The sequence below is a fragment of the Leptosomus discolor genome, chromosome 2 (genome assembly GCF_034619465.1).
Source record: "Leptosomus discolor isolate bLepDis1 chromosome 2, bLepDis1.hap2, whole genome shotgun sequence".
Taxonomy (NCBI): domain Eukaryota; kingdom Metazoa; phylum Chordata; class Aves; order Leptosomiformes; family Leptosomidae; genus Leptosomus; species Leptosomus discolor.
In genome coordinates this window covers 25,346,634-25,358,901 of record NC_141392.1, presented here as the reverse complement: position 1 = coordinate 25,358,901, position 12,268 = coordinate 25,346,634, and the positions used below count along the sequence as shown (strand labels likewise).

The 12,268-nt window shown below is 41.0% G+C and overlaps 1 protein-coding gene across 1 annotated transcript; it reads left to right on the top strand.

Moving 5' to 3' along the window:
• Positions 1-1,362: 1,362 nt before the first annotated feature.
• MTIF2 (mitochondrial translational initiation factor 2) lies at positions 1,363-12,203 on the top strand. Its single transcript, XM_009947399.2, has 14 exons — positions 1,363-1,492; positions 2,208-2,439; positions 2,915-3,020; positions 4,270-4,441; positions 4,571-4,731; positions 5,158-5,334; positions 5,859-5,998; positions 7,228-7,352; positions 8,133-8,337; positions 9,172-9,424; positions 10,091-10,231; positions 11,039-11,203; positions 11,409-11,549; positions 11,944-12,203. Exons 2-14 carry the CDS (start codon positions 2,215-2,217, stop codon positions 12,111-12,113), a joined length of 2,181 nt encoding a protein of 726 aa, XP_009945701.1. The 5' UTR covers positions 1,363-1,492; positions 2,208-2,214; the 3' UTR covers positions 12,114-12,203.
• Positions 12,204-12,268: the final 65 nt, after the last annotated feature.

The window sequence follows — 12,268 nt, the reverse complement described above, 5'->3', positions numbered from 1 at the left end:
AAATACAGGACATGGGGTTTTTTTTGTCAATACTTGGCATAAAAGACCAGATACTTGCAGTAGCGAGATAAGGAGCGCAGCAAAATGTGCAGCTACCACCTATTGCACGTCCTGTGTTACGGGCACAGTGTGTAAAATACACAGCTCACATATGTTGAGGAAATTACTGTTACTACTCTTAACATGCAATTTGCAACCGCCTGACAGAGGTCACTATAGAAGCAGTGCTGTCCCAAGCAGACCCCAAGGCTGAAGGCTGTCATAGGATGTCATTTGGGATTATTTCCGGGTTTTACAAACGGCATTAATGAAGGAACATTAAGGATTTTTCAAAAACCACTTACAGAACTTCCTCCTAGGTTTTGTTTTTTCTAGTCCATTAAATTATATTATTTTAGAGATGCCAAATTAGAGAGAACTTTAAGAAAAATCAACCACGTTAAAGCTTTAGATTGGAGGCGGGTAGGAGAACATCGCAAAGAAAAACCACTATCTCCTCGTAGGCAGGAGAAAACCAAATTTAAGTGTGTGTGTGCGTATATATATATATATATACACATAAACACAAAACCCCAAGACCCCAGGACGGGATAAAGCCTGCCGTCCTGTTTGGGGATTTCCCGCCTCCTCTGAGGGGAGGCTCCGCCCCGGGAGCCGACCCTTGCTGCACGCGCCGCCGGCCGCCACTGCGCCGGCGCGGTGCCCTCGCGCTACTGGGCGCCTGCGCAGAAGAGCGGCTCGCCCTGTGTCAGGCACGGAGGGCGAAGCGGGGAACGGGCGTTGGGATCCGTCAGCGGGGCTGTCAGGGCGGGGGACCGGACCGGGCCGGGCCGGGCCGCGATCTACGGCCAGCGCTGTCCCGGGGCGGGGAACAGCGGGGGGGGGGGGGGGGGGGGGGAGGGGGGGGGAGGGGGGCGGCCGTGGCCGTGGCCGTGGCCGTGGCCGCGGCGAGGGCTGCAGCTGGCAGGTCTCGGGAGCTTGGCGGCCTGGCGGTGCGTCGCTGCGGTGTAGTCTCGCTCGCAGCAGGGTGAGGCGGTTTCTGAGGCAGCTCTTCGTGCCGCCCCTCGTCCCCGGGGGTGAAGGCGGTTTGTTGGGTGAAAGGCCTGTGTAGCCTGGTGGCTCCTCTGCAGTACTAGCCAAAACGATGAGCATAAGAGTAGTACGAGCTGGAGGGGTGCGCCTGTCCCGGCCACTGGTGACCCACGCCCCCCGAGAGCCAGGAGTGGTTTCTTTGCAGTTAGCAACCTCGTGTGGATTTCTCCTCTGTGAGCTTGGCCAGTCTCGCCTTGACCTTATGTTAGCTCCTGGGGGTTCCTCGGTTTTACTGATTCTGCCACTTTAAAAGTTCCCTTGGGAGGGGAAGTAGTTGGTTTTGGTTGGTTAGTTCGTCATCTGCTCACTTCCTGAAGGTATCCGGATACAAGAGAGTTTTTAAAGGGCCTGCAGGCATTCTGAGAGGAACTTCCACTCATTTGGAGCCGCTCGGAAAATGGTACAAAGCCACTTTTGAGACAAAACGTAGAAGGTACAGGGAGTGGCATCGCTGAGCAGGACAAAACAGGCAACTCTGAACAAGAACATAAGTTCAACTAGGAGACTGTTGTACAGGGTAATTAGCAAAATTACTCAAACCAAAGTTAAGATGGTTAAAACAAGATGTGGGATGATCTGATAGAAGCGTCTTGAAAAGCTTAATTGCCAAGGCAAGGCTTAGCCTCAAAGGACATCTCTGTCCATGCAACAACACTGGTGTTAACTACAGTGCTACAGTCTTTTAGTGGTGGTATATGCTCATGTAAGGTGCATTTTGCAAATGTGTTTTACTGGTTTAGAGAGGTAGGTTGCACCTGGATAACTCCTGTCAGTATAGCACAAGGAGTGTAAATGTCCTTTTTTTCTAGGTAGTGTCAAAGAACCTGAAATGGGGACTTCAGTAGTTTATATTAAAGGTCGTTGAAGACGGGTGAAAGGTTTGTAAGCTGTGGTGATACTAGTAGATCTGTGTATCTGCAATAAGATAGTGAAAAAGGTGAAGCACTTAAGGAAACTGAAAAACTGGAACAGTTACCCAGTAGTTCAGCTTCGACAGCATTAAAAAGCCTGTTTTGAAACATAACATTTGTGCCTTGTATTCCTGTCCGTATTACCATAGCACAGAGTGTATTTCAGCTTTGAGACTGATTTCAATGTGTCCTTTGTATTTTCAGTGAGAAAATGAACCAAGGATTGATACTAAAGTTTGAAAATCTGGTCCAGTTACGTGGTGCTTGCAGACAGCTGCATACTTTCCCCTACAGAAAAGTTTACAGAGCAGAATGGAAGCCTGTGCAGTCAGCTGCACATCCCCTGTGGTCCGTTCTTCTGCCTCCGCGGTTCTGGCGAAAAGACAAATCAATCAGCACCGCCTTATCACAATGCAGACATCTAGCTACAAAGGAGGTAATTAACAAAATCCAATAATCTCTGGTTTTATGTGAAAATTTAAACTACAGGAGCTCAGTTTGAAGATTTTAATTATTAAAATACCAGAGCTTTAATAATGAATATAGAGAAGTTGTTATAAATTTATAAGGCAAAAATGTACTTAACGTATGACTGTATTTTGACTCCTCAAATATTGACTTAAAGTGCTTATACCAGCAGCATCATGAATCTTGCAGAGGCAGGAGGAAATTATTACAAAAATGAGTATTATTTTGTTGAAATTTTTTTCCTTGTTTTGAACAATTAGAAATGAAGAAAAGATTGAGTGTAGTATGCTATACAAGTCATTAATTTATTGTAATTCATTAGTATTGTAGTCAAAAAGATGTGTTTCATATGGCTTGAGACCATTGTCTTTTTAATATCATTTTTATTACTTCTTAGTTTATGCCAGCTATGTGTTCCTATGTACATGTCTAATTCCATGTAGGAGACAAAAAGGAAGAAAAAGAAGATACCACTGACAAAAGGTGAAGTGGAGATAAGGCAGAAGATGACTATTGAGGAACTTGCACGAGCTATGGGTAAAGACGTAGGTGAGAGCCTGCTCTGTTGTTTAAGATCGATTTTTAACTTGTTTTTCATTCAATCCTGCCACTTTCATGCGTGGTAAAGGCAAAGAGGTCTACGATGGCATTGGTTAGTGGGTGGTAATTCCTCCTTGAGTAAGGTAGATTATACCCATACCAAAGAAAATGTTGGTGGATGCAATGGCAGACTAAAGAGAAAATAAGTTGGGCTATCCAAGTTAGCAGGCAAGATGCTTTAATGTGAAGAAGCCAGGACTCCCTTCCATCTCCAGATGCATGTAGGGTGGTCTTTATGACTGTGTACCCTAAGTGATAAATTATTCTGGAAGGAAAAACATTGCACTCTGGTTTGTCAAAGCTGGACCCCTGTCCGTAAAGAATTTGTGGCTAAAGAGAGAAGGCGCAAAAGAGCTTCAGCCTGTAATCCAACCCTGGGAGCAGGAATCTTGGATTCAGGAGCAATATGTATTTCATTAAAAGAGTCATTTGATTAACTGAGAGCAGGCAGGACTGGTCTGGAAGTGCTCCCCGCTATAGGTGACTGCCCTAACAACTAGGTTACAGAAGCAGGCTTGTTTTAACCTAAGGAACCATTCCTGGTTGTATAGTGGCTCAGCCGGACCAGTTTTCAATTGTGTTTTAGGGAGGTTATTAGCATGTTTTGACGATTTACATTTGAAGTAATTCCATACCTATGTAATACGAGTCTCCAGTCACTTTTTATCTATCTGGGTACTTTTTCTGGCAAACTTTCCTCTCAGCAGTGAGGAGAGAAGCAGAAAAGTCTGTCCTGTCTTGCTGTACATTTCTGAGGTAGATTTGTAATGGTACTTAGGTCAGCATGTAACAATTCTTGACTACTGCAATATGTTCTGTATTTCTACTACTGAATAAAGTGGCATATGAATAGATTTATCAAATTTCCCTCTTCCTTGAATGGCTTCTTTGCTATTTGATCAGTTCAGTTGTTTTCTTCTTAGGTGTTAATGGAAAAGTAAGCTATGAAAATCTAAGTGAAAAATAAGATTGTATCATCTATGAGGCAGTCAAGTTCTCTGCAAGTATGTAGAGTAACAGGAACTTCTAGATAAATATTAACTAAAGGAAAAAATGCTTTGTGAGTGAAGCTTATTAGCGCTATATAAACCACTAATGAAAAAGTCTTTGAAAGTCTTTAACTGTATGAAGTGGGGGGTGGGGTTTCCCATGTGTTTTTGTGGATGTAATTGTTAAATGTCTTTATCTTTTTGTACAGATCATATTTATGAAGTGCTGCTATACACAGACATTGACCTCGATTCACTAGAACCAGATTCCATCTTACATGAAGACCATATCAAGCTAATTGTTAAAAAATCAGGAATGAAGTATAAATCAGCAAAACTGAAAGAGGAAAAAGAAAGAGAGAACACAGATGCTGTGAAAAGGTAAGTTGTGAGCTGTTCTTTTTGGCTCTCTTTATCCTATTTGTTTCTTCAAGCATTTTTCATATACTGTATTTTCTTTGTTCTGATGGTATGTTGATAATACAAAACACATTTTTGTTTTAATTGCAGGCCTCCTGCAGACCCAGCAGTACTAACCCCACGGCCCCCAGTTGTTACTATCTTGGGCCACGTTGATCATGGGAAAACAACCTTACTTGACAGTCTACGGAAAACTCAGGTGGCATCAATGGAAGCAGGAGGCATTACACAGCACATTGGTGCCTTTCTTGGTACGATTCAAGTGTACGTGCTTGCATATAAAACCGTTCACTCTCAGTCTTACGTAACGGGCTGACTTACTGTCAGTGCGTTGGGGAAAAATGTTGAGACATAAACAGTTTATATGTAAGCAGTGAAAAGGGAAATCATAACTTAGGGTAAGTGTCATAACTAGGTGGATGGAACTTTGAAGTGGGTTGTCTGCACAGTTGGAATTATATTTAGACTATTTTGGGTTATGAAAGATCCCAGGACACTTTTTCTTTCCTGAGGAGTAAAAAGCACCTTTGATGTCTATGCCAAAAGTTACCTGTCTGCCTAAAATATGTCATTATTATTAAAAAATGTTCCTAAAGGAGTGATGCTTGATTTAGGGTAGGTCAAACAAAGGCATGTGAAATGCTGATTTTAAATGTACTGTATACGTTTGTTCACAGTGCATTTGCCTTCTGGGGAAAAGATAACTTTTCTTGATACTCCTGGACATGCAGCTTTTTCAGCCATGCGAGCAAGAGGTACCCATGTTACTGACATAGTCATACTGGTTGTAGCGGCAGAAGATGGAGTAATGCAACAAACTATAGAATCCATTCAACATGCTAAAAATGCAGGAGGTACAGTGTTCAACTTGTTAATATTACATTTTGAAGTGGGTGGCAAGCCCAGTATACAGTATACAAGGTGTGTGTTGCTGTGCAGCTCAAATAACGAGCGCTTTGCAAACGCTTATTTGCCTCTCAAAAGAAACTCCTTGAACTGGAATCCACAGAACTTGGGAAGTAACTGCTGTAGTCCCATTCCTTCTCCCCTGGGAGTGTGTTTGAAAATATACTGAATGTTGCAGTAATACGTAAAGATACTAAAATACTAACATTTTTGCAGTGACTTGCAGGTTTGTGAGAAAAGCACTGACAGGGTGTGTATGGAGGGGTTATGGTTGGCTTTTTTTTCCCTTCCTTATTAGGATAACTCCTCCAGCCTACTCATGGTAGCTCAGATCTCCATGGCTGCTCAGGGAATAGGCACCAAGCGAGATGATTTGTTCTAAGTGGTCATAACCTGCTCTAACCTTTTATTGAAGTTGTGCTGGTAGCAGCAACTTCTAGTTAGGTTGATAATGAGTTTGTTCTCTTTTTAGTTCCTCTTATCCTCGCCATTAATAAATGTGACAAACCTGAAGCCGATCCTGAAAGAGTAAAGAAGGAATTGCTGGCTTACGATGTGGTCTGTGAAGAGTTTGGAGGTGATGTTCAAGCTGTAAATATTTCTGCACTCAAGGTAAAGTTTTGGTGGAAAAAACGATGGTGTTCATGGGCATCGTTAGGCATGTAGCATACGGCTGCATTTTTATTTGGCAGCTGGAAAATGAAATGCTTATGTTCCTGGTACTTGACAACTTACCATGAGCTAAATGCTGCTGGCTCTCACCGGAATTATTTGAAACATCCTCGTGTCCCATTTTGAGGCTCAGACCTTCAGTGAGCAATAATACTATTTTTTTTCTGGAAATTTAGTGGCTATTTGTCAGGTTAATTCCAATTGCTGTTTTCTCATATATTTGCTCATTGTATAAAATTTGTGCAGAGTCAAGGTTGGTGATAACACTATGCAAAGAGAAAAATTTGAACGAGGGTAAATACATATTCTAACATGTGCCTAATCACAGGAACATAGTTTTGTAGCGGTCTTACAGGATTTACCATCTTATCCTTGTGAGCAACTGATAGCTAAAAACTGAACTGAAATCTAAACTTTACTTTTGTGGTGACCAGAGCAGCTTTGTCCAAACTGATGCAGCAGTACCTTAACCTTATTGTCTTATTATAGTCTTACTGCCTTTCTAAATGTATCCCAAGTAATTTTCTAAAATTTCAGGCGAGTTCAAGACCATCTGAAGTCATGCCTTTACACTTTAAAATAGGCATACATAAAAATGGCTTTTCACCGCTGTAGCACACATTGTTGCCCTAATTCCTGTAGGTCTGGATCTACTGACTGACCACTAGCTTGTTGTATCTGTTCTCAAAAATAGAATGTAATTGGAACAAAGGTAAAAGAAGAAAACAGACTAACCGTTTTGTCTCTTTGATGTCCTGGAGTCTTGACTGTGTGGTAGATGTCATCAAGTTTCAATTTGGCTGTTCAGGTGTTTTGTGTGGGTTTTTTTAATTTGCATTGTAATATACTTGTAGCAGAATATTGCAAAGTCTCTTTTTCTGTATCGTTAACCTGAACATTATGAACAGAGAAGCAAGAAAACTGTCCTTCCTAATGTTCCATGCATTCTGGACTGGCTGTGCAGCAGTCTTAATGTTAATAGTTCATTACTTCACTGCTGTCTTGCCTTGAAGGCAGAGGGATCTGTGCTGTTGGACGGTGTTGCATTGTTAGAAGTTCTGAATTAAATGGAGGAGTTTGGCATTAACATTTCAGCTTCTGATCTTACTTTAATTGGGCAGTTCCTTTATATATATATATTTTTTTTTTTTTGGTATGGTTTTCTACAGGGTGAAAACCTGATGGTTTTAGCAGAAGCAACTGTTGCTTTAGCAGAGATGCTAGAACTGAAGGCAGATTCCACAGGTCTGGTAGAGGGGACCGTAATAGAGTCTCGCAAAGACAAAGGGAAAGGGTAAGTAACCTGCTGCCTTTACAACTTTAATGAAGTAATTTTTAACAATGCAGAGACACTGTTCAGGTGGTTTGTACCTCAATACTTATGTTTAACACTGAACTTTTTGTTGTTGATGTTGGAGAAAATGGTAACAGTTTCTTTTGCAGTGTTTCGAACTAAAGCATTGAAGTACTACTTTATGGCATGAGAGCCAGAAAAAGAAGTTATAAATTGAGAGAGCAAAATTCATCATATCACTGAAATAGTCCTGTAAGCACAGGAAATAATTTAAAATGCTAGAACAGATGTATTTTTTAAAATGTCATTAAAAAGTAAGAATGATGACATTAATAGTCATAATACTTATACAATTTTTGGCAAATTGTAGGTATCATAACATTTTACTCTTCAAAATGTTTTAATCCTTTTGCAGGTTCTCTGTAGACAAGGTGTAGTTTTTCCCCTCTTTAAAAACAAACTGAATTCTAGAAAGTTATTGGGGTTAGGGGGAGTTTTTTTGATGGTGGGGGTCACTTAACGTGTAACATCAGTCTGTTGCTGATTTTACAAATGCCAGGTTTTTTTGTATTGATCCGCAGAAATGAAGAGAGTACAGTACACGTTTTGGGCTTTTTGCAGGTCACTTTTTATATTAATAAAATGTGTTACAGAATGTTCTGCCTGTGATTGATCACAAGTACGTTCTGGTTTGTGTTTGCTTACCCATGCAAACTGTGAAAATGGGGAGAAGAGTCATTTTAATTTTGTCTGTTACTTTTTTCCTCTGCTCTTCACTAGTCCAGTTACCACAGCCATCGTTCAGAGAGGAACTCTGAGAAAAGGCTGTGTTCTGGTTGCAGGGAAGACCTGGTCAAAAGTGCGTTTCATGTTTGATGAGAATGGCAAAGCGGTAGATGCAGCCTCTCCAGGCATCCCTGTGGAAATCATGGGCTGGAAGGAAGTCCCTTCGGCGGGAGATGAAATCCTTGAAGTAGAGTCTGAGGTACAAAAAGAACTGTTTAATGGAAGACTTGCACTGCAGTAAGGTGGATGGGAAGGGGCTGAGTGAAAAAGAAGTGATAGCTTTCATTTTAAATAACCTGGATAATCTGATAAAAGATGAAGGCTGAGCATGGATATGAAGAGACCTGAGCTGGGTGTTCTGTAAGAGGAATGAGGATTTGCATATTGCCTCTTTATATTCTGCTGTCCTCTCCTCATCTCCATGCATCCAGATTAACCTGCTTTACAATTGCATGGAGAAAGCAGGCTTCTTCTGGAATTAAAGATGAGTCACCTTTGGTTACTGCTTTTGCTTCTCATGGTCATCCTGCCTTTCTCCATGCAGTCCTGAACGGCTTCTGCTGGGGTAATGTGGTATGTGTTCTGGTGTGTTCCCTTTCTAGAGGCACAGAAGACTTTTTTTTTTTTTTATATGATCACACTATCACTTTACCTGGAGAGTAATCCAGTACTTAATGGTATCAGTGTTTTAGTTTCAGAATGAGAGAACTAGTTTCTGACAAAATAATAAGCATAAAATACAGCTTGAAATAGGTGTTGTGAGAGCCGGACAAATACCCCATGAAAGAATGAACAATAACTTAGTCTCTTTGCAATGCAGAGATACTGTAAAAATAGGCCTTGGGTCATGTTGTTGTAGCCCAGGGAGGAAGCTATTGTGCTCATTCTCTCCATCCTTGCAGAAAAATCTGTTGTTAAATGTGAAAGAAAATGAGTGAGCCTGTAGAGAAGATGCAGAAGGATGAAACTGCATTAATGTGGAGTTTTCCGATGCAATGCTTTGAGAGGTAATGTTTCTTGTCTTCCTGCCCAGCAAAGGGCACATGAAGTTGTGGCTTGGAGAACCTACATTGAACAACAGGAGAAGATGAAAAGGGACATGGAAGTTATTGAAGCAAAGCAAAAGGAACACAGGATGGAATATGAGAAGAAGCAACAGAAGCTAGCCCATCTGACCTGGAGACAGAAGAAGGCGGCGCTGTACAATGCCAATAAGCATCTAATGTATTCAAAGCCTAAAGAGAGAACAGAGGTGGACAAAAATGTGCTATCAGTAATTGTTAAAGGTGCTGTCCTATTCTGTTTACTGCTCCATTGTTTTTGTGCTTCTCAAATGCTCAGCCTGAAGCATAGTTCTAAACTATTAACAAAATTTATGTTACCAGAAGCTTGATCAGTTTGAAACAGATTATTGAACTTCTCTCAGTAAGAGGAGGGGCATCAGAAAACATCCTGTGGTTGGAACAATGTGCTTCCAGCAGGGCCAGGGCAGCAGGAAAGTAACAAGCCCAACCCCCTTACCCAGGAACTCCTGAGTAAAACCCATACAAGTGCCTATATATCAAAATTTTAAAATTTATTAAAACCCAAGTGATACGAGCAGCAGTACTGCATCAGCAAAATGGAGGACAAGAACAATTGGATATTGGTTAAAGTGGGACAGGAGGCACTTGGTTTAACCTTGTGTTTACTGATACACAAGCAGTGACAGTAGTAGCTGAAAAGCTATGCAAACTTGCCCTGAAAGTGACAGCCTCTGGTCCTAATGTATTGATCCAGTTCATTTTGGGAATAAATAGACTTGTTAAATGTGTTTTAACATACTACTGAAAAAAAACAGTAAGAATGATAGATGCCAAAAGACTTTATGTTGCGTAGTGTGGAGTTGTCAAGCCCTTAGTTCTACTTCACTGTTTCTTTGATGTATACAGTATTTCCATTTATACCCCCAGGTGATGTGGATGGATCTGTTGAAGCTATTCTGAACATTCTGGACAGCTACGATGCTCACAGTGAATGTAAATTGGATATCATTCATTTTGGAATGGGAGATATCAGTGAAACTGATATCAATCTTGCCGAAGCTTTTAATGGTGAGCATGTGTTTAAAACTCAGTTTACATTAGTATAAACTCTTTATTGAAATGGGTGGGTCTCATTCTGGTTTTGTTTTCTCAATAATAATTAGAAGCATCAATAAGGTAAACTTGTACGTCTCTTAAAAATGTTTCCTTTAACATCAAACAGTGATGCAGGCCGGGAAGGCTAGAAATCTCATGCAAATGGAAGGACTCTGACAAGCTGTTGCCAGTAGTTGACTCTTCACTCAGATTGCTTTCTGATGCTCACACAGGGCAAAGCTAGAAAAGCAGATTACAAAAGAATTCCCTTTTGCTCAAGGAGGTAATTAGAAAGACTGTTGGTCCTGTTGGTATCCCATAATTCTCATCTGCTGTAGAGGGTTTGGGGTCATTGGACCTGCCACAGTCCACAGGTGGATGAGAATGATTTAGAATTCACTTCCAGCTTAGCTTGGACAACCAAGCTGTTTTTTCCAGCCCAGAAATGGGAGGTCCTTGTCCCTTTATGTAAGCTCTGGTGAGCTGCATGTAAGCATTAGTTTCTGCTTTGGTACCTCCAGGTCTGTCATCGGGAACTTTCTGTGAGGGCTTTTTTGAGCCAATTGCTTTGACACAAGGTTAGTAGCGGTCGATGTGCAAGAGCAGGAGAAGTAAATGGTCCCTCTTTAAAAAGGAAGCAGTAGTAAAATGTTGTTTCTTGTTTTGATGGCCGCTAATTCTAACCTGCGTTTCAAGTTCAATATCACAGACTAGACACAGCAGACACTTCCATTTACTGTTTAGTGATCTCTTGTCATGACCCGCCAATTGCTTTATCAGGTGTTGTATTTGGATTCAGCGTGAAAGCCAATGAAAGTATTAAACAGCTGGCTGCTAAAAAGGGAATAAAAATTAAACTTCAAAATGTCATCTACAAACTTATTGAGGACTTGAAAGACGAACTAAACAGCAGACTACCCCCATCTGTGGTAGAGAATACAATAGGTGAGTTTTCATAGACTTTTAAATTTTTGCTTTGCAATGCGGCCTAAAGTTTGTTTTCCAATGAAGTGTTCCTATTGTATCAACTATTTTATATTCCTCTGTAGCTGCTTTTGTTACAAAGTTTGGTAAGTGGAAGAGTGTAGCTTGCTTCTACGTATTGCCAGTTTGTTATTCTCATGTACTTCATACAACTTTTTTCTTTCAGGGGAAGCTTCTGTTCTCAACATCTTCTCTGTAACAGTAGGAAAAAACAAAATTCCCGTTGCTGGATGCAGAGTACAGAAGGGGCTGCTAGACAAAAAAATGAAATTTAAGTTAATCCGCAACAGAGATGTTATTTGGAAAGGTAAGCATAATTACCACAAAATGCGTATTTGCATTCAGCATTAGCCACTGCTAGTTCCCTGTGAAGCGAGTGCAAAATGCAGGCAGCTGATCGCAGCACCATCCCATGTGCTATTTAGGATGGAGTTGCTCCAGCTAGAGAAAAGCTGCAAATGCCACTACTACCCAGACCTTTCTCTAACCACCAGCTCTGGTAGGAAAGCTGTAGCATCATGGGATTTACCTGCTGAAAGGACTGACTTTTGTTAGCTGCCAAGTGCTCACAATCCCTACCTTTTCTTGCTTTCATTTTGTAGCTACAAGGTGAAACATTTGTTCTGTGAGAAGGGCAAACCAAACCACTTCTATGCTCTGATGTTAGTGGGCCCTTTCTTTGATGGACTTTCTCTTTACAGGATCCTTACTGTCACTGAAGCATCATAAAGATGATGTCCAGGTAATAAAAACAGGTATGGATTGTGGACTGAGTTTGGACAAGCATGTAGAATTCAGTATTGGAGATGAAATTATCTGTTATGAAGAAAAGGAAGTTCAACAGACAACTTCGTGGGATCCAGGATTTTAAAATATGTTTGAATAACATTAACCCTAAAGGACATGTATTACTCCTGGCTGGCCTTCAACTCTTAACATTAAATGAACTTTCAGAGATGCACAGGAGCCTCTTCATATCTGATGTTTGTATAACAACGTTCCGCTTTTAAGTCTTGTCAAGCAACC